At 41.5% G+C, this 25,195-nt stretch overlaps 1 protein-coding gene across 1 annotated transcript; it reads right to left on the bottom strand.

Annotated features, from left to right (window-relative positions):
- Positions 1 to 123: 123 nt before the first annotated feature.
- LOC119791857 (interleukin-18-like) lies at positions 124 to 15,407 on the bottom strand. Its single transcript, XM_038298197.1, has 5 exons — positions 15,302 to 15,407; positions 15,165 to 15,200; positions 14,932 to 15,063; positions 539 to 675; positions 124 to 450 (listed from the first exon to the last, which is right to left on the bottom strand). The coding sequence occupies exons 1-5, from the start codon at positions 15,366 to 15,368 to the stop codon at positions 226 to 228; spliced, it is 597 nt and encodes a 198-aa protein (XP_038154125.1). The 5' UTR covers positions 15,369 to 15,407; the 3' UTR covers positions 124 to 225.
- Positions 15,408 to 25,195: the final 9,788 nt, after the last annotated feature.

The raw sequence follows: 25,195 nt of genomic DNA, 5'->3' as shown, positions 1-25,195 counted from the left end.
AAATCTCAAGGTTTATTCATAACATATGTGATAACTTTGCTCAGATGAGAACAGGGCTGATTACGGTGCCACATGATGAGCTGTTCTCTCTTTGCAAAGCTTAAAACAGGAGGCTGAAAAAAGATTTTCTGCCACACCTTTAAACCTTTGCTACAAAGAACAGCGGCTCTGAGATAGAAGCAGCGGCCTTCAAATGTGGGTGAAGTCATTTACAAACACAAAGCTTTACGAGCTGCAAGTAGTCAACATAAACATGGCTGATTCGTCCACTTCGTCCCTGGCTACTCGACGCAGAACCAGTTTATGCAGGCAGGCGTCCGCTTCCTCCAGGGCCAGGAAAAAACCCGGGAACAAGGTGGACTCAAACATGTATTTCCCAGGATTGCACTGTTCCCAGCTGAATATGGCTTTGTGTCCTGCTCCATTAATCATATTCAGACCGTTGGGATCCTGGGAGAGACGAGAAGTGGGAAAACTGGTTAGGCCACGTATGCATCACAAGGTGCACCATGATTATCAGGAAGCAGCTTTTATTCACCATCTCCTCTGCAGAGACCTCCTTGTTCTCCTGGCAGGTTACTGTCAACTTCTTGCCATCATCCGCTACATTGATCATGACTGGCTGCCTGCCACTAATATTCGTATCGTTATAAATCTGGATGGAAAATGTGGAGTCTGGAAGAAAAAAAACAAAAAACATGAGATCCAGCTGGAAGAAAGATGTAGGAGACAAAACTGGAAATATGAAGGCAGGATCGGATTTCAGACATGTGGAGCCTTAGCCAAAGACCGGCAGGGGGCCCTCTGAATGGAGAAGACAACACATAAACAGACCCGTTATCCAGATAGAGAAATGTTAATAGAATAGACATCCATTCTCTGTTCTAGGTTGTGTCCCTCTCTTCTTGTCCCTTTTCTTCTTGTTTTCCTCTCTATGTTTTGTACTCAGCTGACTTTTCATGCTGTCTCTAAAGGAATGAAAGATTTTTTCCAAGCACTAAGCTCACTTAGCTGATTGCTCCTTCCTGTGTTTCCAAAAAGGCCAAAGTAAATAACCCAGTCCTTCTTTTCACTGTAGACAAGCCACACTGCAAAAAATGGAAATCTAAATGAGTCATTTTTTATTAAATTAAGTGCATTTTATCCTGAATTGAGGAGATAAGCGACACACTTTGCAAATGGAACAAGACCATTTACATTTAAAATTAGAAAAAAAAACAGCTTTATCTTATTTCAAGTGCATATTATCTAATTATCTTTTTTAGGCGTAAAAATACTAATTCCATTGGCAAATAATTGTATTTATCAGCTAAAATGAAGGGTAAATACACCTAATTTAAGAATTTTTAAGACTTAAATCTAGATGGTTTTTGCAGCGTGTTGCTGCTCAGCCTCAACCTTTTTTTAATGATCATCATTATGAAGGAGTTTGGGCGACTCTTATCAGAGAAGGTTAACAGCGAAGCCTCTGAGGTCATCAAGCACTCAAAGATCTATCAGAAACCTGTCGGTGCAGATTTGATTCCTCATGTTTTCTATTTAAATCTTTCAATAATTCAGGGGATGTATGCAGCGACGGTTGGAGCAGATTTCAGTGCAGAAGCTATAGGTAGAAGACAGAAGTCAGCGGTATGCCTGTTTTTGCAGGTTTGGACTTGCTTTTACGCCGTCGCTGCTGCACCTAAGATTCCCCACGTGAAGGATGATTCTGTGAGATGATATGCATTGTTTGAACAAACAGTTTTATCGTTCATAAAGATGTTTTTTTTTAGCACAGCAGAAACTGTGAAGCAAACCATTTGAAAACAAACCATGCAAAGAGCAGTGTTGCCAACTTAGCGCTTTAGTCGCTATATTTAGCCACTTTTCAGACCCCTCTAGCACTTTGATTTCTAAAAAGCTCCTAGCGCCAAATCTAGAGACTTTTTTCTGCTACTGGAGACTTTGGAGACAACATCTAAAAGCAGCGAACTCTGCTCTCCAGAGCGAGTAGATTGGTAACCCCGCCTCCTGCTCTCCTCTATCTTGTCTGCTGTCATGATTCATGCAGCTATTATTTCATCCAAATGAAAAATGGAGAACAGATAAGCAGATCATGCACTGCAAAAATGTAAATGTAAGTAAGTCAATTTTACTTAAAATAAGAGCATTTTTTCTTGAATTGAGCAGGTAAATGAGACACTTTGCCATTGGAACAAGAAAATGTACATTTAAAATAAAAAATAAACAACGGCAGTCTCATATTTGAAGTGTATAATATGTAATTATATTATTTTAAGGGTTGAAATGCTCATATTGGTTATATGGTTATATTAAGAGTAAATACTCTTATTTTAATAAATTTTTACTCATTTTCAGAACATTTTTGCAGTGTAGGCAAACAGCCGCCATAGAGTTTTTGCATCACCTCAGTGCTAGTCACAGTGTATGCTATTATGTAGTTATAACTGCTGTTGCAACATATATTTCATCTTCATTTCTATTTATTTAGTAACATTAACTACACTATTAAAAAGGATCACTTTGTAATCAGAGTATAGCATCAAGTTAATTAAACTTCTGGAATATTGATTTGGTCAGGTAAGTAGCAGAGGGGGGTGTTAATCAGTTTCAGCTGCTGTGGCGTTAATGAAATTAACAACAGGTGAACTAGAGGGGCAACAACGAGACGACCATCATAACAGGAATGGTTTTACAGGTGGAGGCCACTGACATTTTCCCCCCTCCTCATCTTTTCTGACTCTTTTTCACCAGTTTAGCATTTGGCTAGGGTCACTGTCACTACTGTTAGCATGAGGCGCTACCTGGACCCTACAGAGGTTGCACAGGCAGTCCAACTCCTCCAAGATGGCAAATCAATACGTGCCATTGCCAGAAGGTTTGCTGTGTCTCCCAGCACAATCTTAAGAGCATGGAGGAGATTCCAGAAGACGGGCAGTTACTCCAGGAGAGCTGGACAGGGCCGTAGAAGGTCTACAACCCATCAGCAGGACCGCTATCTGCTCCTTTGTGCAAGGAGGAGCAGGAGGAGCACTGCCAGAGGCCTACAAAATGACCTCCAGCAGGCCACTGGTGTGAATGTCTCTGACCAAACAATCAGAAACAGACTTCACGAGGGTGGCCTGAGGGCCCGGCGTCCTCTAGTGGGCCCTGTGCTCACTGCCCGGCACCGTGGAGCTCGATTGGCATTAGCCACAGAACACCGGAATTGGCAAGTCGGCCACTGGCGCCCTGTGCTTTTCACAGAGGAGAGCAGTTTCACCCTGAGCACATGTGACAAACGTGAAAGGGTCTGGAGAAGCCGTGGAGAACGTTATGCTGCCTGTAACATTGTTCAGCTTGACTGGTTTGGTGGGGGGTCAGTGATGGTCTGGGGAGGCATATCCATGGAGGGACGCACAGACCTATGCAGGCTAGACAACGGCACCCTGACTGCCATTAGGTATCGGGATGAAATCCTTGCACCCACTGTCAGACCCTATGCTTGTGCAGTGGATCCTGGGTTCCCTGCTGGTGCAAAACAATACAACGATGCCCGGCCTCATGTGGCGAGAGTATGCAGGCAGTTCCTGGAGGATGAAGGAATTGATACCATTGATTGGCCCCAACGCTCGCCTGACCTAAATCCAATAGAACACCTCTGTGACATTATGTGTCAATCCGTCCCACGCCGCCAGGTTGCAGCTCAGACTGTCCAGGAGCTCAGTGATGCCCTGGTCCAGATCGCGGAGGAGGTACCCCAGGACGCCATCCGTCGTCTCATTAGGAGTGTGCGCCAACATTGTCAGGCATGCATACACGCACGAGGGGGCCATACAAATTACTGAATACCATTTTGAGTTGCTGCAATGAAATTTCACCAAAATGGACTAGCCTGCCACATCATTTTTTCACTGTGATTTTTGGGGTGTTTTGGGAATTCAGCCCTCTGTAGGTTGATCATTTTCTTTTACATAAAGTGAAGTGGCGTCCTTTTGTCCCTAACATATCACCCAGTCCATATCAGGATAAATAAACAGCAGGATTTTTTAATCAGTTTCCTCTTATCCTCCCGCAGAGCCCCAAACACCGACGTTCCGAATCTCGCCTGCGGTCGCCGCCATCAGGGAGGCTCGGCTGTGTTTTTTCAGGCTCTTGATGAGACGTTAAAGGATGAACTGGCCCGAATTGGGTCCAAGCATTCTAATTTGTTTGATGCGCATGCGCCGGCGTAAAAAATCTCACCTTAGGTTTTTTTTTTTATTCTCTTTGCAGAACTGCCATTCCATTAATAAAACATGGTAAATCTAGATGGGGGTAGTGATTACTTACATTTCATTGAGTAACAATTTAAAGACAAAAGATGTACTTCAAGGATTAGGTTTGTTGTGTCATACTTTTTACTTAAAGGAATAGTACACCCAAAACATGATTAGCCTTCATTTTCTACTCACCCCCATGCTGAACAACACTCTGGAGTACTTTTTTGATATCTCAAATGCATCTGGAGATCTGGGAGGCTTCTTGCTGTCTGCTGACATTCAAATAATGGAGGTCTATGGCGCCCGAGGCAGAAAGGTCCATAAAAGTCCACAAAAAACGTGTCAATATTCCTCCATACTGCTCGTCCAATGTATTCCAAGTGTCCTGAGTGGGTAGCGTCCAGAATTTACTCGAAACGAAGTTATTTAGAATGTTTTAGAGCATAAACAGTAGTGTATAGGATTTCCTAAAAGCGCGTTCACGAGTCTACGGAAACCGCGGCAGACCAAACCAGATGAAAGTGCGCATTCAGCTCGGCAAAGAACTCATGCTCTTCCTCAACACTGAAGTCCTCAGACATTTTTCTTTCGTTGTTTCTTTCTTTGCACAGGTAAACGGCACATTTCCTCTTCTACGCTTGCACTATCGGCAGAGCAGACGCTGAATGCGCACTTTCATCTGGTTTGGTCTGCCGCGGTTTCCGTAGACTCGTGAACGCGCTTTTAGGAAATCCTATACACTACTGTTTATGCTCTAAAAACATTCTAAATGACTTCGTTTCGAGTAAATTATGGATGCTACCCACTCAGGACACTTGGAATACATTGGACGAGCAGTATGGAGGAATATTGACACGTTTTTTGTGGACTTTTATGGACCTTTCTGCCTCGGGCGCCATAGACCTCCATTATTTGAATGTCAGCAGACAGCAAGAAGCCTCCCAGATCTCCAGATGCATTTGAGATATCAAAAAAGTACTCCAGAGTGTTGTTCAGCATGGGGGTGAGTAGAAAATGAAGGCTAATCATGTTTTGGGTGTACTATTCCTTTAACTATTTCTACTTAAGTTCTCTAAATATTTTCTCCTTTGTGAGTAATTTGGACTATTCTTAATTCAGGTAAACCTAAAGAAACAGTAGATATTAACAGTTGAAATTTGTTATCTCATCCTAAGGTCATTCTTAGTGGTGTTTACAGCTGTAGGCTGCTTTCACTAATTCTCTGAGCTTGCAGACTGCTTTCTTGTGTTGATTGAGTTGAAGGGCTACGTTCTGATCTAAACAATCATTCTAGGTTGAATTGACTTTGACATTTTGATGTTTATTTGTCCTGTTATAATTTTCTTGTTTTCTTACTCTTATTCTTAAAAAATAAGTATTTTCTTTTATCTTGCTTATGATCACATAGATGTCTATTTTTGAAACAACAGCTTAATTCCAGTGATTTGTCTCAATGGAGGTTCTGAGTACTGAGACTGAAGTATTGATTCTTGTTATTTTTGTTTTTGCTATTGTTTTACACATTATGTTATTTTACTCATTTATATTTCTACGCATTTTATATCATTTACAGTTTTTGCTCTGTTTTATTGTAATTGTTCTTTTAAAGAACAAAAAGGGAGGAATTGTGATTTGTGTTTTTTCCTTGAATGTTAGTAAGATTAAATATTAAAGTGTGCCAGGTTTTTCTAATTGAATAGGGGTGATAAGTTAGAAACTTTGTTCCATTCTTTATGCTGAGATGTAGTGAAAGGAAGGAGGTTTGAAAAGGAGTTTCCTCCCTGCGTTAGATAAGGGGGAAACCTAGATAAACAGGTCCTTATTGTGTTTAACATTCTCACTTCCTGTCTCTGGTGTGAACGGAAAACAGCTGAAATGTTTATCTGAACGTATATTAATGTCTTTTCATGAAGTGTTTCTTCTGGGAAAATTCAATGTTGGTGTGTGTATGCGTGTGGGTTTTTCTTAAATGGAGGGGTGTGATTCTGAATGCTTCAGAGTCACATTGGGAGCTGTGTTCAGCTTGTTCTGTGATTCTCCTTTGCAAAGAAATTAAACATTTTCTTCTTACTCTCAGGGCTCAATTTTTATTCCACACCGAGTTGAGGAGCCAGAGACTTCTGAGGGTTTAGGGGCCATTGCTGTTCAGTTGGACGCCTGATTACACAGTAGAAGTTGGGGGCGATTAGACAGACCCATACGGCCATCAGTTCCCCCTACACACAGGCCAAATCCATCACTTCCCGTGGAAGGTCCCCTGTCACCTCCGGAACTGATGCAGATTGGTCGGGTTTGCTTAACCCAGGAACAGCGAGAACTACGCATCACAGATAATCTGTGTCTTTATTGTGGAGCTCCTGGACACTACGTTAACTCCTGTCCGGTGCGGCCAAACGATGGGGAAGACAACGGACCGAAATATGTTTTCACCTTCCATGTTTACCAGTAGGCCCGATACGTCTCGCTTTTGTCTTCCTGCTACTATGGTTTTGGCTCAAGACAGTTTAAATGTTTCCGCCTTAGTTGATTTTAACATCCATGCTGACATTGAAGGCGATAGCTTAAGAGCAGCCTTTAATGCTATCTTAGACACTATTGGCTTTGTTCAAAATGTGAATAGTCCCACGCATTCTCATCTTCATACTTTGGATCTTGTGCTGACATACGGCATAGAATGTGAAGAAATAACAGTATTTCCTCACAACCCTGTCCTCTCTGACCACTTTCTAATAACCTTCAGGATTACTTTAACAGAGTTCTCCTCCCCCAAAAGAAGGTTCAATTTTAGTAGATCTTTATCAGATAGTGCAGTTATAAATTTTAAAGAATCTGCTTCACTTTCTCTCTGCTCTGTGTCACTGAGCAGTGCTGCAGAGTGCAAAAGCTTAGCTTATTCCCCTTCACAGGTTGATGATTTTGTTGATGGGGTTGCTAGTTCTCTGCGTATTGCCTTAGACAACGCAGCTCCTTTGAAAATGAAAACCGTTAAAAATAGAAAGCTTGCTCCTTGGTTTAATGCAGAGCTGCGTACTTTGAAGCAAAATGCTAGGAAACTGGAGAGAAAATATCGCTCCACAGGCCTGCGAGAGTCCTTCCTAGTCTGGAAAAATGGTTTACTGCTGTATAAGAGGACCCTTTGTAAAGCAAGAGCAGCATACTTCTCCTCATTAATAGAGGAGAATAAGAATAATCCTAGATTTCTTTTTAATACAGTTGCCAAACTCACCCAGAGCCATAGCTCTGTTGAACCGTCCATTCCACCTGCTCTTAGCAGCAATGATTTTATGGGATTCTTTATAAATAAGATTGATCTTATTAAAAATAAGATCATAAGCACTCCTCTATCCGCGATTGTACCTGAGGTAGTCATGGAATCTGAACCGGGTTTAGACTGCTTTGATCCAGTTGAACTCTCTGAATTAGCAAAATTATTGTCTTCATCTAAGCCTTCAACTTGTATGTTAGATCCAGTTCCAACCAGGTTATTTAAGGAGGTATTCCCTTTGATCTCCTCCTCCATTTTAGATGTGATTAATCTATCTCTGTTACAGGGATATGTACCTAAAGCTTTTAAGATTGCTGTAATTAAACCTCTGCTTAAGAAACCGTCTCTTGACCCAGATGACTTGGTCAATTATAGACCTATATCCAATCTTCCTTTCTTATCCAAAATTCTTGAGAAAGTAGTTGCCAAACAAGTCTGCGATCACTTCCACCATAATGAACTTTTTGAAGAGTTTCAGTCTGGCTTTAGAGCTCATCATAGCACTGAAACAGCTCTGGTGAAAGTCACTAATGATATTCTCATGGCCTCAGATAATGGACTTGTATCTGTGCTCGTCCTGTTGGATCTTAGTGCTGCATTTGATACAGTTGACCATAATATTCTTTTAGAAAGACTTGAATATTTTGTTGGAATTAAAGGAACAGCACTAGACTGGTTTAAATCTTATCTATCTGATCGAATTCAGTTTGTTCATGTTAATGATAGATCTTCAACACGCTCAAAGGTTACCTGTGGAGTACCACAGGGATCAGTGCTAGGACCAATTCTCTTTACTTTATACATGCTCCCAATTGGTAGAATTATTAGACAGCATGGGATTAATTTCCACTGTTATGCTGATGATACCCAGCTATATCTGTCTATAAATCCAGATGAAGCTAACCCATTACATAGATTACAGGCATGTCTTGAAGACATAAAAACCTGGATGACTCTTAACTTTCTCTTCTGAATCAACAAAACAAAGTTAAGTCTTTGGACCAGAGTCCAAAAAAAAACTGTTTAGCCATCACTTTTTTTGGGATGGGTTTAAAAACTGATTTAATAATAAAGAAAAAAAAATCTTGGTGTTATTTTTGATCGGGACCTGTCATTTAAATCCCATATCAAAGAGGTTCTGTTTTTTCCTTCTTTCATCTAGGAACATTGCAAAAATTAGAAATATCCTGTCCGGGTGATGCTGAGAAACTAGATCCAAATGCTTTTGGGTTACATCCGGTGACTATTGTAATTTTTTTAACCTATCAGGAAGTCCACAAACTGTTAGTTAAAGCTTCAGCTGAAGCAAAAGCCTCAGACCAGAGTTTGAGATATCAAAAAAGTACTCCAGAGTGTTGTTCGATGGGGGTGAGTAGAAAATGAAGGCTAATCTGTTTTGGGTGTACTATCCTTTAACTATTTCTACTAAGTTCTCTAAAATTTTTCCCTTTATGAGAATTTGGACTATTCTTAATTCAGGTAAACCTAAAGAAACAGTAGATATTAACAGTTGAAATTTGTTATCTCATCCTAAGGTCATTCTTAGTGGTGTTTACAGCTGTAGGCTGCTTTCACTAATTCTCTGAGCTTGCAGACTGCTTTCTTGTGTTGATTGAGTTGAAGGGCTACGTTCTGATCTAAACAATCATTCTAGGTTGAATTGACTTTGACATTTTGATGTTTATTTGTCCTGTTATAATTTTCTTGTTTTCTTACTCTTATTCTTAAAAAATAAGTATTTTCTTTTATCTTGCTTATGATCACATAGATGTCTATTTTTGAAACAACAGCTTAATTCCAGTGATTTGTCTCAATGGAGGTTCTGAGTACTGAGACTGAAGTATTGATTCTTGTTATTTTTGTTTTTGCTATTGTTTTACACATTATGTTATTTTACTCATTTATATTTCTACGCATTTTATATCATTTACAGTTTTTGCTCTGTTTTATTGTAATTGTTCTTTTAAAGAACAAAAAGGGAGGAATTGTGATTTGTGTTTTTTCCTTGAATGTTAGTAAGATTAAATATTAAAGTGTGCCAGGTTTTTCTAATTGAATAGGGGTGATAAGTTAGAAACTTTGTTCCATTCTTTATGCTGAGATGTAGTGAAAGGAAGGAGGTTTGAAAAGGAGTTTCCTCCCTGCGTTAGATAAGGGGGAAACCTAGATAAACAGGTCCTTATTGTGTTTAACATTCTCACTTCCTGTCTCTGGTGTGAACGGAAAACAGCTGAAATGTTTATCTGAACGTATATTAATGTCTTTTCATGAAGTGTTTCTTCTGGGAAAATTCAATGTTGGTGTGTGTATGCGTGTGGGTTTTTCTTAAATGGAGGGGTGTGATTCTGAATGCTTCAGAGTCACATTGGGAGCTGTGTTCAGCTTGTTCTGTGATTCTCCTTTGCAAAGAAATTAAACATTTTCTTCTTACTCTCAGGGCTCAATTTTTATTCCACACCGAGTTGAGGAGCCAGAGACTTCTGAGGGTTTAGGGGCCATTGCTGTTCAGTTGGACGCCTGATTACACAGTAGAAGTTGGGGGCGATTAGACAGACCCATACGGCCATCAGTTCCCCCTACACACAGGCCAAATCCATCACTTCCCGTGGAAGGTCCCCTGTCACCTCCGGAACTGATGCAGATTGGTCGGGTTTGCTTAACCCAGGAACAGCGAGAACTACGCATCACAGATAATCTGTGTCTTTATTGTGGAGCTCCTGGACACTACGTTAACTCCTGTCCGGTGCGGCCAAACGATGGGGAAGACAACGGACCGAAATATGTTTTCACCTTCCATGTTTACCAGTAGGCCCGATACGTCTCGCTTTTGTCTTCCTGCTACTATGGTTTTGGCTCAAGACAGTTTAAATGTTTCCGCCTTAGTTGATTCTGGTTCTGATCTTAATTTAATCGACCACTAACTTGTTTCGGAGCCTCAGATCGAGACAGTTCCTTTGTCCGCACCACTCCAGGTCACTGCCTTGGACGGGGAACGGTTAATGCTCATCACTCATCAAACTAAACCTCTGGAGTTAATTATCTCTGGTAACCACAGAGAGTTACTTTCGTTTTTTTGTTTTTTTCTATTAAACATTCTCTACTGGTGTTGGGCTTGGCTTGGCTCCAAAAACATAATCCCCGGCCTAACAGGGCGGAGTCTCGTTTGGAATCCTGGTCACCTGCTTGTCATTTACGTTGTCTCCAGTCTGCTCAACCCATTTGTCAGCCATCCAACTCCTCAGCAACAACACAGATCTCCCTAACTTTCTTAGTTTTAATCAGTCTCCTCTTTTCCTCCCGCAGAGCCCCAAACGCTGATGCTTCCGAACATCGCCGGCGGCTCCCGTTCTGAACCATTCATAGTTGCCTGTAGCCTAAATAAACATCTTAAACTGCTCCTTGTTCTCCGTCTGTGTCTGCATGTGGGCAAAACACCTTAAAACCAGGACAGTTGGCGGAAAAACAGACCAAACGACTCTCACCTTCAGATGTTCATACGGAGCGCAAACCGTTCGGTTCGACCGTCTCGGTTCGGTTGGTGTGTGTTGCGTTCGGTTCATGCGCTGCTCCTTTTTCTCATAGGCGAAGCGTTTACACTCCAGAGCAGAAGGTGGAGGTACTGCGACCAAAGCCAACCACCAGTAGTAAACAAGAAGAAGAAGAAGCGAAGCAGCGTAGCCGGGTGTAGCAGGAAAAAAGTTGTTGTGGAGAATTGTGTGGGTATGGCGATTGGGAAAGAACAGGAGTTGGAAGACGCGCCAGCAGCACTTTATAGGTCTGCTGTATGGCACCACTTTGCATTTAGAGTGACCTACGATGACGGCGGAAAGAAAGTTGTGGATAAAAGTGCAACAGTGTGCAAGCATTGTGCAACACGTTTTGTTTATGCTAACAGCAACATGACCAACATGTCAGGCTAACAATCAACATATACCGAACCGAAAACCGTGAGCACGAAACCGAACCGTGGATTTTATGAACCGTTCCACCCCTAATTGTGATACACGATATATATCACAATATGTTTCAATTACTTTCAAAAACAATAGTGTGCATAAAATTGCACTGATACTCATTCAAACTTTTGGTTTCAAATGTTTTTTATTTTCTATTTTATTTCAACCAGATCAAAGCTTTTCCGTCACAGAATGTCTTTGGGTGTCAGAATTAAACCTTTAACAAGATCCCAGCAACCAATCAGGAAACAACAATACTAAATAAAAAAATAAAAAAGGGCTATTTTATGCATAATTAAAAAAAGTTGCGGAATGAAAAAAGAAAATTACCTTAAATTATAAAAACAAAAGTGGAAATAAAAATTAGAGAATTATCAGCATTGATCTTTGCCTGCTGGGAATTTTAAAGAAGCACAAAGTTTTAAATTTGAGAACGTTGCCAAGTTTAGAGAAGCACAGACCATCACATCACAGGTATTAGAGCATCTAAAAAAAACTAAAATAAAGTCATAAATATCGTCTGTGATTTCCCTCCATCTCTTCCCGTTTCTCTCATATGGGATCGATTTTTCAAACTCGAGGCCATCGTTTCACAGCTGATTGATTGAACGTTTTAATTGGCGAGCAGAGAGACGCTGACATGCAGAGTTTATAACATTCTTCATTCCGCAGCCCATGACTTTTTAGGTGCTGGAATAAATCTGTACTGCTTCTGTAGAAGCAGTTTATTGTCTTATATATCCTCACACGTGGCCCTATACTTACTTAGCAACAAAACAGTACATGCTGAAGGTCAAGTATGAGTCTTTGGCAGAACAGATAACATCTGTATAAACATTCCTCCGAGTGTCAAATCGACCGCTGGCATCAACCAGCACACATGAATTCCAGTAAGCTTTCGACATGATATTCCTGTGCATGTGCAGTTACGTAATGCGACGTGGAAACTATAAATGCCGCCTAGAATGGACTGAAGGTTGGGGGATAACTGAATTTTGACGAAGCATTGCTAGATGTAAGTAAGTGTTTAAGACAGTTGTATGAATTCGTTTTGTAATTAAATGTGTCCCCCCTCCGGATGATATAATGGTGTGAATCGTGGCCTTCTTTCTGTCATAAGGGAATTCTACCAATGAGCTTCCATACTTCCTTTTGCAGCAATGGTTTTACAAATTGGCGCCTTTTGTTTGACGTCCTCGGCATGAAATCCAAACCGCTGCCGTATATCGCTCAGCTGAATCACCTGCTGTCGCCATGTTTAGTTTGTGGAGTTGCTGTAGTGTGCGAGAAAATAATCCAGTTTGGAGGAGGGATTTATGATTGGTGCTGCACCGATACCAATACCAGTATCGGGCAGGGCCCCGATCCAGCGGTATCAGCGAGTACCAACAAATAGGGCATTGATACCATTTTGAGTGCCAGAAGTTTATATCAACTATTGTCCCCAAGTCCAGGTAGGCAATAAAAAGTTCTACTGGATTCACTTTGTTTTAGTCTTTTTCCTTCTTCACAAAGGTAGGCAGCAGCTTAACAAAGCCATGATGGCAATTATTTTACATCCAAGTAGTATGCAGTTCTGGTATGGGCCGATACTGCACAGCCAGGTATGGGGTAACAGGATCTGGGCCAAAAAAGGGCACTGGCGCAACACTATTTATGATGCATTGAAAGTGTGTGGGAAAAATAAAACTCTCAGTGAAATCGATCCAGACGGCTTAATGTCATCATGCGAATTTGGACTCAATGGCTGCAATAGTCATTTTAACTATCCAGATAATTCAATTTTATTCAATATATCGCCCTCCATACATTACATGTATATCCTGTATGCTTATATCCAGAGAGATTTTGAGTTTTGCGGCACTGGTGGCTGTTTTTTCAGTAAACTGACAGGAAAGGGGGGATGGGGGGGGTAGACATGTGGCAAAGGTCGGATTTGAACCCGAGTCACTCACTCGTGAGTCGTGCACGCTAACCACGGCCCATCCGCACGCATGCTTAATTAAAAGTCGCTTAGAGCTACCAAATATTATATGATTCTTTAATAAAACACGACCTAATATTTTTCTTAAATATCTGCTACAGGACATTTTTAGTATTTTTAGTTAGTTTAGTTGGTTATTTAAAAGCTAAAATGGCTCAGAAAACATATTTCTTTGTTCTTTAAATGTCCCTCGGTTGTGAAAATTTAATTCAAATATTCTTTATAAAAACACTAAAGCTTCTAACAGGTATTTGTTATTATTGTACATTAGTTAGGTCTTTTTTATCCCTTTCATCAACTATTAAGAGAGAGTCCAAAGAGCCACATGCGGGTCTGGGGACGCAGGTTGCAGAACCCTGGTTTAGGTTTAGGAACAAAACAAAAGTTTATATAAAAAAAAAGAAAATATATGATTTTTTTTCCCCATTATTTTAGCAAGTAAACAGAAATTACATAGAAATTTGGAAGAAAGAAACACATTTTGTCAATTGAAATTTGATTTTGTTTTTCTCTCTTTTACAGGTTGAGTTTTACGAATTGCGTTCCTTTCAAATAGCATTTCACAAATCAGATTATTCACTTCACCCCAATGACCAGTATGGAGGACCAACTCTGCCATATTTAAAAATAAATACAGAAATAAATAAATGCTCAATAAATAAATAAGCATACAATTAACTGCCAACAAAAATACAATAAACAAATAAATGTAAGTAGAAATTTAATTATAAAGTTAGACATAAATGTATATGACTATTTTAATTGGCTTCTTTATTTATGTGCCTTTGTAATATTTACCTTACTTATTTTTTTTGTCCTTTACATTTCTGCCTGCCATTTTTACATTTCTGTATGCAATTCTGCCTCATTATGCAAATGAGGAGGGGGCGTGTCCTAGAGAGTCAACTTATGCACATTGGTTGGCGGCCATCTTTTGCACTCACAGAGCTTAGAGTACTAAGTTAAATGTTCTCTTTTCTGTTGCTGTTGTTCAATAAAAGTAAGTTTCAAGATTATTTGAGGCGAGAACCTTGTACTTTTAAGTGTCGCCATATCGCCCATTCACAGATTAAATGCGTAATTTAAAAGAAAATGTTCCGAACTTGAGAGGACTGCGGCACCAGCGGAGCTCCGAAGCTAACGGCAGCCCGTCTGCAGCGGCTGACGATGGCCATTTTTTGTTGTATTTGGCAAAGTCCGTACTCGCGTTCTAATGACTTCAGACTCGACTTCAGACTCTCCTCCTATAGATTCGACCGATGTAGTAAAATGCTAACCAACACGCTTCACATATAAAATAGAAATGCGTCTTTACTCGTGGAAAAGAAAAGAACGCAATCCGTAAAAATCGATCTGAAGAACTGAAATTTAAAACAATAATGGATCAAAATGTATTCCATAGAGACAGCCACACTGGGTTATTTTAAAGTCAATCATTTGATAAACCATCGCAGCAAAGCAACAGGAGTTGGGTTGTTCTCTTACCAGGCTCTTTCTGTTCAATCAGCGTCCGGCTCTCGAACTCCAGGTTCCCAGGAGCTTTAAACACCAGGAACTTTTGGTCCAAGCTTTGAATCCAGCAGGATTTGGGTGTTTTTCTCGCGTTCCGGAAAGAATCTGAACAAGATGCATATTTTTTAGGCAAGTCACGGCCAGTAGGGGCGTATCTTTTAGCAACTCGAGATCAATCAAAATAAACAAGCTAATAAATAAGCTACCTTCTTGGATTTCACATCCGCTGTCACATTCACTGTCTGTAAACGGACAAACAGGATGAATAAAATGCTCTGATCTACCCAGGAGCAACAAAAACATCCAACAGATCGGAAAGCTAGAGAAGTGTGCCATCACTTACCTCTGAAGTAAATGGAATTGTTGAGCGTCTGAAAAAAAGCCAGAGGAACCTCTTTGCAGGTAGCCATCTGTAAATGTCTGCAGATGGAAAATGAAAATCTGTTTTTCTCCAGTAAATCAAAGCATAAAAATAATGTTTCTGGAACTAATTACAGAGGATAGAGTTAAAGGCACACTATGCAACATTTTTCAGTTAATTAATGTGTTCCATAACGTTTTCGATGATTAAATGAGTCATTTTTAGGTTGAACAAAGGTATTCTCGGCCGCCCTGGTGGTCTGTGGGGGAAATACCGCACTTGCAATTGCAGGAGCACCGACCCGCGCCCACAGGCTCAGAAGTCTCGCGAGAGTCGGTCTTGCTTTACGGCGAGAACTGCTACACCTCCCAGTTAAAAGCATGCTCGTTGCTAGCACAGTGGCGATCTTTGTGCAGTGCTGCTTTCACACCGGACGCAGCAAAATCGCGTCTGCTGCTTCATTTTTGCTGCTTGTACCAGTTAGTTCTGACGCGCGGCTGAAGCAGCTTTGCTGCTTTGGCTTACAATATTTTTTCTGTCAGAGCCGCTCAGACCCCCACATACCAGCGGTGCGCCGACAGTAGGAATCCCTTCATCAGCAGCCTCTGGCTGGGTCGCCTCCTCGCGGTTCACCGCGGCAGCTGGTAGGTGTTTTTCATCTAAATAATCCAAACTGCAGGCAGCAGGATAATAAAAGCGAACATATTCTGCCGGCAGATTTCTGCATTTTAAGTTAATTTAGGCGTTAATAAACTGTTTAAGAGGAGTGATCATCAGCGCTGTGTCTCTCTCCCTGCCAGCTCCCAGATCAGCTTCTCTGATTGGTTGACGCGGTGCGTCGAGCAGCAAAAATTCAATTTTTCCATCTCGAGCAGATGCGCGTTTGCGGCGCGTCAGATGCATAGTCATTCGTTGCGTTCGCCTGTCTGCTAAGCTCAAAACAACCGCGCCTGGCTTGACGGAGAAACCAGAAGAACAGCTGTGCATATTTACGACAGTGCACTTTTACTTTCGCCCTCTGGGGGGAGCCTCGCTGGAAAATCAACAGCGGTTGCATAGTGTACCTTTAATAAGAAACGTTAACATTTCATTCCTCAATTCTACGTAGTGAAAAGGCTTTAATGTAATTTACTTTTAATAAAATATGACTTTTTGTAAAAAAAAAAATAATAATAATAAATCAAACTTAGATTCTCAGCTGATGTAAACATTTAAAGCTTAGTGGTCCGATGGTTTAGAAGGGCACGATGACGCCACTAGCTCACTCTGGTTGCATAGGTTCACGTGACCCAAATCCGACTTTTTTTCCCCGTATGCGACCCGGATCCGATATTTTTATGGCAGTATGAACAGCACAGATCCGATTTTTTCCACTGCGACCCAGGCCACTTGGCTCTGTGGTCCTGAATCCGATACGAATCTGATCTTTTCAAAAGCGACCTGTTTCTGAGCGGCAAGGTCGCATTCATCCGACCTGAACGTCATTAATACGACATAGGTCACTATTCTGCATCTTGCTACACAGAAGCAGGAATAAAAAACAACAACCACGGCGGATGATGATGCAAAGTTTTTATTTTCAACCATGTTGAACAGATTGTGACATCACTGCGTCCTCTACTGCGCATGCGTGACGCGCTTCAGAAGCAGCAGCTGCTGGAGTTGGAAAAACTGAACTTTAGCTGCTGGACGCGCCACATCAACCAATGAGAGAAGCTGATCTGGGAGCTGGCAGGGAGTCAGACGCAGCACTGCTGATGCAGAGCGCTATGATCACTCCTCCGAAACAGTTTATTAACGCCTAAATTAACTTCAAATGTAGAAACCTGCCAGCAGAATATGTTGGCTTTTATTATCTTGCTGCCTGCAGTTTGTAGCACAGACCTGAAAAACGCTAACATCTACTTCCAGCCGCCACCAACAGTAGGAGAAAACCCCCAAGAGGCTCCCGGACCTGACGCAGCTGCTGCTGGGGATTCCCAGTGACAGCGCAGCGCCGGTATGTGTGGGTCTGAGCGGCTCCCACAGAGAAATAATCTTTGAAGGCAGGATGGTAATCTGGATGAACTGACTGCACAGACCATGTTTTCAGGAGGACTTTCTCACTTCAACATAGATTCTAACTACTTTCTACCCGCTGATCACAGCTAATATAGCAAAGCTGCTCTCTGGCATTGAACACAGGAGCAGCAGAAGCATCTGGACTCACTTTACAGGACGGCTGACATTAATGTGGACAAGCATGAAAAATGAAGCAGCAGAAGCTTTTTTGCTGCTCAGATTGTGTTAGGTGTGAACGTAGTCTAAGACGACTGGGAATTTTCTTTCCCCTTGAAGTTCTGGTAGGAGGCTCTGGGGAGGAAGTTGATCTGCTGTAGATCACTTCTTTTAATCAATATTAGTTGGTCTTCGACCAAACAAGCTGCCGCTTTACTGCAAAGCACTCCAGGACGGTGAGGCTCTGTTTAGTAGCTGCCAGCTGGTTTTCTGATAGTTTGATGCTACTGCCAGCCGATGGCGCCAGTTCTGTTTCTGTCTTCTGCTCTGCCACTGTGCAGCACTGCTATTAAAGCCTGGTTTACGCTCAGAAACCAGTTAATTTGCGTGTTTGTCGCAACTGACGCAATCCCCCCAACCCACCCTGGATGCACTGCCCCAAATTCCCAAAATTGTAGGTGACCGCAGACGGTGCCGCAGATAGCGTTGCAGGGAGGGGAGAAAGGAGGCCTCTGATTGGTCAATTCTACATCCGTTCCACACTATGTGTATTTCCTGCTTGGTACCTAATGGCAGAAACTCTGGCTGTAGTGCCGTCTACAATGCCTGGCACGTCCGTGGACACCATCTCAGACACCGCACAGGACGCTAGTTTGTAGCTCTGTGCGACGGCCTGTTGGTTTGCACCTGAAGCCAAAACACGCGGCACCACGGCCAGTCTTTGGGGAACACTCACGGGTGAACTGCGTGACGTCTGGCGTTGGATGAGGCATTGTAGACGGTGAGCAAGCTCATCAAACTGACACACGGACGCCCACAATCCTAGCTAGTTGGTGTCCCTCTGGCGTTGTGGGGTGGAATAACGCTTCAATATTGGGCATAAATCAAAAATATCTGCATCATACCTACGACAAGCTAACTGCGACACACTGCTGCAGGAGTATAACCAGCCCTTTAGGTTTCAAAAGGACAATTTATAGCCAATGATGACGGATGCTTGGTATATAGAGTCTTACTTTGTCATGATCAAACAATAACAACAGTAACATATGGATTGTCCTTACACACACATCAATGGATCCAACACCACTTACACATACTTCTCAACTATAACTGTATAAATCTTTTATCTGCTATTATCTGTCATTATTTATCCAGTATTATAACCCCACTAATATACACTGCCTGGCCAAAAAAAAGGTCACTCACTCTAATACTTTGTTGGACCGCCTTTAGCTTTGATTACAGCACGCATTCGCTGTGGCATTGTTTCGATAAGCTTCTACAATGTCAAAAGATTTATTTCCATCCAGTGTTGCATTAATTTTTCACCCAGATCTTGCAGTGATGATGTAGAGTCTGACCGCTGCGCAAAGCCCTCTCTAGCACATCCCAAAGATTCTCAATGGGGTTGAGGTCTGGACTCTGTGGTGGCCAATCCATGTGTGAAAATGATGAGTCATGTTCTTAGAACCAGTCTTTGAGCCCAATGAATTCTGGTATTGTCATCTTGGAATATGCCTGTGCCATCAGGGAAGAAAAAGTCCATTGATGGAATAACCTGGTCATTCAGTATATTCAGGCAGTCAGTTGACCTCATTCTTTGAGCACATACTGTTGCTGAACCTAGACCTGAGCAACTGCAGCAACCCCAGATCATAACACCGCCCCCACAGGCTTGTACAGTAGGCACTAGGCATGGTGGGTGCATCACTTCACCTGCCTCTCTTCTTACCCTGATTGGCCAATTACTCTGGAACAGGGTAAATCTGGACTCATCAGACCACATGACCTTCTTCCATTGCTCCACAGTCCAATCTTTATGCTCCCTAGCAAACTGAAGCCTTTTTTTCCAGTTAGCCTCACTGATTAGTGGTTTTCTTACGGCTACACAGCTGTTCAGTCCCAATCCCGTGAGTTCCCTTCGCATTGTGCGTGTGGAAATGCTCCTACTTTCAGTGTTAAACATAGCCCTGAGTTCTACTAACCTGACTCCACAGATGGATTTGCTCCGCATATCCATCTGGAAACCTTCCGTTGAAGTAATTTTGGGAAGGGGCGAAAATACTGGTTAGCTGATTGGCCTATGTTGGTGATAGACGGGCCAAATAAACCAATCAGATCAACGAAGCATATGACGTACTAACAGAGCGACGACGAAAACACAACCACAAGCCAGGCTAACTCTTGCTGCTGCAGGTAGGGTTGGGAATTGAAAAGATTTTCACGATTCCGATTCCCTTTTCGATTCTATGAAACGATTCGATTCTTAATCGATTCTTTTTTCGATTCCAATTTGGGGGAAAAAGGAGAACAAACAGTTTGATTATCAGAATCAACTTTGTTTACTTAACTATTGCACAATCTTACAAACTCAAAAAGATCAAGATGTCCACAGGAAATGTGAAACTGGAGTAACATCTGTGTTTAAATGAAAAATGAATACAAGAACAAACTTAATAACCAACAATGTCTAATAACAAATGATGGGATAATAACCTATTTTAAATAACAAAAAATACTAATTATAAAACAGTAGTAGGGAAAATTAACAGTTCTTTTGCAGAAAGATGAGCATATCTGCTTTTTCTGGAAGGATACGGGATCTTTCAGCGCTTATGGTGTCTCCAGCCGTGGAGAACACCCTCTCAGATGGGGTGGAGGAAGCCTGCACACAGAGGTAGTTTTCAGCCAGTCCAGATAGCAAGGGCAGCGTATCTTGCTTGTTCCACCACCACAGTGTGGCGCTATCCCTGCAGGGGATGGAGGGCAAGCTTTTATAGAGCTGGATTTCCTGATCTACCCTCTGGGCTAAGGAAAGACGGGGCTTTGATTCACAAAGTGACCGCAGCACGTCGTCTTCCTCCTCGAATAGTTCTTCCAACTTGCGTAACTTGCGTAACTTGCGTAAGTTGCGTAACTTACGTAAAAAGCGTGACGTAAGTCGTGCTCCCCAGAGCCGGCGCTCTCGGCTCTGGTGCTGCGGGAATCGAAAAAAGAATCATTCAGCGAGCTGCCAAACGATGCCATGGAATCGAAAAATACGGAACCGGTTCTGAACAGGAACCGGTTTTCGATTCCCATCCCTAGCTGCAGGTAAAGGCGTGTTAGCTCAGCAAATAAGCAACATGTTGGCAAAGGATATTTGCCGTTTATGTAAAGATAATTTGCGAATAAAAGGCACAATTTCAGGTGCCCGGTCCATATTCCAAAAGAGGATTGAACTGTCGCGCTTCTTGTTGCGTCACACCTCAACCCGCCTCAAAGCCAACGCTGATTGGACGTTCGTTTGGTGAACTGCTCCAAAATTTCTTTAACGGAAAGTAGCCAGACTGATCTGCGAGTGAAACCTTGAAAGCTCGCGAGATCAGGATGGTCTCACGAGGCTAGAGTTCTACTGTTGTTTTTCTTCCATTTGATCTCACCACACGTTTAAGTGATCGCCGATCACCATCATTCGGGATTTTTTTCCGGCCACATTTCTTCCTTGAAGATGAAGGGTCCCCACTATCCGTCCAGTTTTTAATAATGCGTTGGACAGTTCTTAACCCAATTTTAGTAGTTTCTGCATCTCTTTAGATGTTTTCTCTGCTTGATGCATGCCAATGATTTGACCCTTCTCAAACAGACTAACATCTTTTCCACGACCACGGGATGTGTCTTTCCACATGGTTGTTTGGGAAATGAGAAGCAACTCATTGCACCAGTTGGGGTTAAATAACTTGTTGCCAACTAAAAGATAATGCTTAGTTGAATCCAGGTGCCGACTTTTTTTTGGCCAGGCAGTGTATATATAATCAATTTCCTGACTTTTCTGTATAATCTGTATATACTTTTCATATTTATTTATTTTATAGCGTCTTACAATTGCCCTCTGTTTATATATACCACTTATAGTCAATAAATACATATTTTCTGTACACATGTAAAGGAATATCTATATCCTGTATAGCACTTCTGCTCCATTTTTGTAATTTCTACTAATTTAGTTTTCTTCTTCTGGTAGAAAGTATTTAAGTTAATTTAGAACCTACATTTTGTCATTTATTTTTGATATTGGGAATTGTTTAGATTAAGTTGTTATTTGTCAGACCCTCCCATTAATGTGAGTAATTAAGAACACAGCGGGTGCTGGTGCATTGTTCGGTTAATATCCGGTGTAGACCGGAGGTTTTGGAAAATTATTTTTTTAACACTTTTTTTAGAGCTTCAATCATTAAATAAACATTAATTTTTGTTCCGACTGAGTTGCAAGACATTTTTGGTAATTATTTTGTCTTTGTTTTAACAATAAATAAGTCCAGTCGGAAGCTCGTACGAAGCCAACCTGTTAGCCACGGCCTTCGTTGGAAATGTTGGGGTTTTTTTGCAACATTTCGTTGCTTTGTACTTGAGACAGTGAAATGACAATAAAGTTGAATTCTATTCTTTTCTATCAAATGGTTTTTGGTCTTTTTTGTGCAGGAATAGAACCTGACGGTGACCCTTTAATGTCTATTTAATGTGATCTCAGATTAGATGCTAAATCAACCTGCAGCCCTGCACATTGCTGGTCAGCTGGCTACAATACTTATCCTTCAGGAACAAGGCGGATTCATTTAGCTGTTTGGAAGCTTTCAAGTCTCAAGATAGAATAGATTATTATGGGATGGAGGCATGCATCACCGTTCAGCATTCTAATTAAAGTAAAGCGATTTTAAATGACAGGTGGGAAATATTCAACACCTGAATCTGGGCAGGGAGATGGTTACGCCCCACGGATGATGACTAATATTAGGCAATTATTTAAGTTTTTATAAGTTTGTTTCTTTCTTCAGGGCTGAGGTTCTTCCTGAAGGGCTGGGCTCTGCCTCCCCCGAAGCTTCAAAGGAACTGAGATGATCACTCATCACATACAGGTAATGGATGCCATGATTAGATCTTTAACAACACCGGCAGAAAACAAACATTGGAGTCAAAGCCACAACTTAGAAAACTCAAAGACAACTAGAGGTGGGTAGGGCACCCAAACAATGTACTCAAATAAATGTAGTACTACTTCAGCATTTTTACTCAAGTAAAAGTAAATATTCTGCAGAAAGGCCACTTGAGTCAGGAGGGGATTTCCCATTAGGCAATACTAGGCAGGTGCCTAGGGCCCCAAGTTCCCCATTAAACAGAGTTTTATGGGGCCCCCATTTACTGTTTACATGTATGATTAATACAACTATTCCTTATTTGTGCACATTCATGATGTTTTTGATTTTAAAAAATCCTTTTTCTAAAATGCCATCAGAACGCTGATAATATTAAGTGTGTCTCAGCCCCCCCCCTTCAGTGTCCACCATATTGGATCAGTCCATTTGCTGCACATGTTCAGAAAGGTCCAAACAGACAGCAGCAAACCATTTGAAAACAAACCATGCAAAGAGCAGTGTTGCCAACTTAGCGCTTTAGTCGCTATATTTAGCCACTTTTCAGACCCCTCTAGCACTTTGATTTCTAAAAAGCTCCTAGCGCCAAATCTAGAGACTTTTTTCTGCTACTGGAGACTTTGGAGACAACATCTAAAAGCACGAACTTGCTCTAGGCAGTAGATTGGAACCGCTCACGCTCTCTCTATCTATGATTGATGTAAGGATTTCATGCAGCTGAATTATTTCATCCATGAATAGGGGAGAATTTACCAGATGAATGACTAATATGGCATTGTTTACAGTGTAAAGTTTGTTTCTTTCTTCAGGGCTGAGGTTCTTCCTGAAGGGCTGGGCTCTGCCTCCCCCGAAGCTTCAAAGGAACTGAGATGATCACTCATCACATACAGGTAATGGATGCCATGATTAGATCTTTAACAACACCGGCAGAAAACAAACATTGGAGTCAAAGCCACAACTTAGAAAACTCAAAGACAACTAGAGGTGGGTAGGGCACCCAAACAATGTACTCAAATAAATGTAGTACTACTTCAGCATTTTTACTCAAGTAAAAGTAAATATTCTGCAGAAAGGCCACTTGAGTCAGGAGGGGATTTCCTTTCTAAAATGCCATCAGAACGCTGATAATATAAGTGTGTCTCAGCCCCCCTTCAGTGTCCACCATATTGGATCAGTCCATTTGCTGCACATGTTCAGAAAGGTCCAAACAGACAGCAGCAAACCATTTGAAAACAAACCATGCAAAGAGCAGTGTTGCCAACTTAGCGCTTTAGTCGCTATATTTAGCCACTTTTCAGACCCCTCTAGCACTTTGATTTCTAAAAAGCTCCTAGCGCCAAATCTAGAGACTTTTTTCTGCTACTGGAGACTTTGGAGACAACATCTAAAAGCAGCGAACTCTGCTCTCCAGAGCCAGTAGATTGGTAACCCCGCCTCCTGCTCTCCTCTATCTTGTCTGCTGTCATGATTCATGCAGCTATTATTTCATCCAAATGAAAAATGGAGAACAGATAAGCAGATCATGGCTTGTCTACAGTGAAAAGAAGGACTGGGTTATTTACTTTGGCCTTTTTGGAAACACAGGAAGGAGCAATCAGCTAAGTGAGCTTAGTGCTTGGAAAAAATCTTTCATTCCTTTAGAGACAGCATGAAAAGTCAGCTGAGTACAAAACATAGAGAGGAAAACAAGAAGAAAAGGGACAAGAAGAGAGGGACACAACCTAGAACAGATAATGGATGTCTATTCTATTAAAATTTCTCTATCTGGAGAATGCTGTTTTATTTGTTGTCTTCTCCATTCAGAGGGCCCCCTGCCTGTCTTTGCCCAGGGCCCCAAATTTCCTAAATCTGCCCCTGACTTGAGTACTGAGGAGCTGCAATTTAACAAAAGGCCATTTTCAAACCAGAGGCTCTCAATTCTGCTGATTTTACATTTAAGTCAACTCAATAAAGTAGCCAAATGAAGTAAGTAGTGAAATGTCTTATTCCAGCCCTCTAGGTGGCGGTAATATGCTTAAAGTAGGTTTGCAAACACGCAGCAAAGAAAAGAAACATGCAGCTAGCTCACAGATTCAAGCCTGCAATTAGAAATTAGAACCTTTTCACCAAAAGGTTAAAGTAAAACTCCTGCAAAAATGGACTGTGGACCAGCAAGCTTCCAAGAGTTGGTGCTATAGATTAAACTGAATAGAACTGAATTAATTGTGATTAATAGATTATTGAAATGCTCATAAACTAATTTAGTATTTGATTAACCTTTATCTAGAGTACTTTAATAAAGTCCAGATGTGAAGAAAAGTAGGAGTGAGTAAAGTGCTGACTCAGAGGGGCTGTTCCTGCAGCAGCGTCCCTCACCAAGCAGCACAACTTTGGCCTGGGAGGGAATTTCCCACAAGTTCAAAACATTTAAAGCCAAACACACATTTACTAACAAAGATTATTACAGTTTGCTTTATTTAGCTGAATGGCTAATAAAATATAATCTTAGATTTCCTCATGATTGGAGAGCAAACACCCACTCAGAGAAATTCAGCACCAGTTTCACTTCTAGAAACAGATCTACAGTTTCTGACATGGAGACAACTGGATGGATGGATACAATTCTATTCTATCCGTTTTATTTCTATAGCTCCAATTCACATCATGTCATCTCAGGTCACTTTCCAGTTCACCAGATCATCCAGTCAGATTGATTCAAAGTTTTCTATCTAAGGAAAACCAGCTGATTGCATCGACTCATTGACTC

Source organism: Cyprinodon tularosa, unplaced genomic scaffold (genome assembly GCF_016077235.1).
Source record: "Cyprinodon tularosa strain WSP-4 unplaced genomic scaffold, ASM1607723v1 ctg401, whole genome shotgun sequence".
Classification (NCBI taxonomy): domain Eukaryota; kingdom Metazoa; phylum Chordata; class Actinopteri; order Cyprinodontiformes; family Cyprinodontidae; genus Cyprinodon; species Cyprinodon tularosa.
Note: the sequence above shows the minus strand (reverse complement) of the source record. Positions and strands in the feature narration are given on the sequence as shown.

Excerpts from the sequence above, each read along its gene's own strand:
- LOC119791857 (XM_038298197.1), bottom strand. The coding sequence starts at position 15,368 with ATGGCTACCTGCAAAGAGGTTCCTCTGGCTTTTTTTCAGACGCTCAAC. Across the intron at positions 676-14,931 it reads GATTGAACAGAAAGAGCCTG|ACTCCACATTTTCCATCCAG; the intron begins GTAAGAGAACAA and ends TTTTTCTTCCAG. Across the intron at positions 451-538 it reads AGGTCTCTGCAGAGGAGATG|GATCCCAACGGTCTGAATAT; the intron begins GTGAATAAAAGC and ends CGTCTCTCCCAG.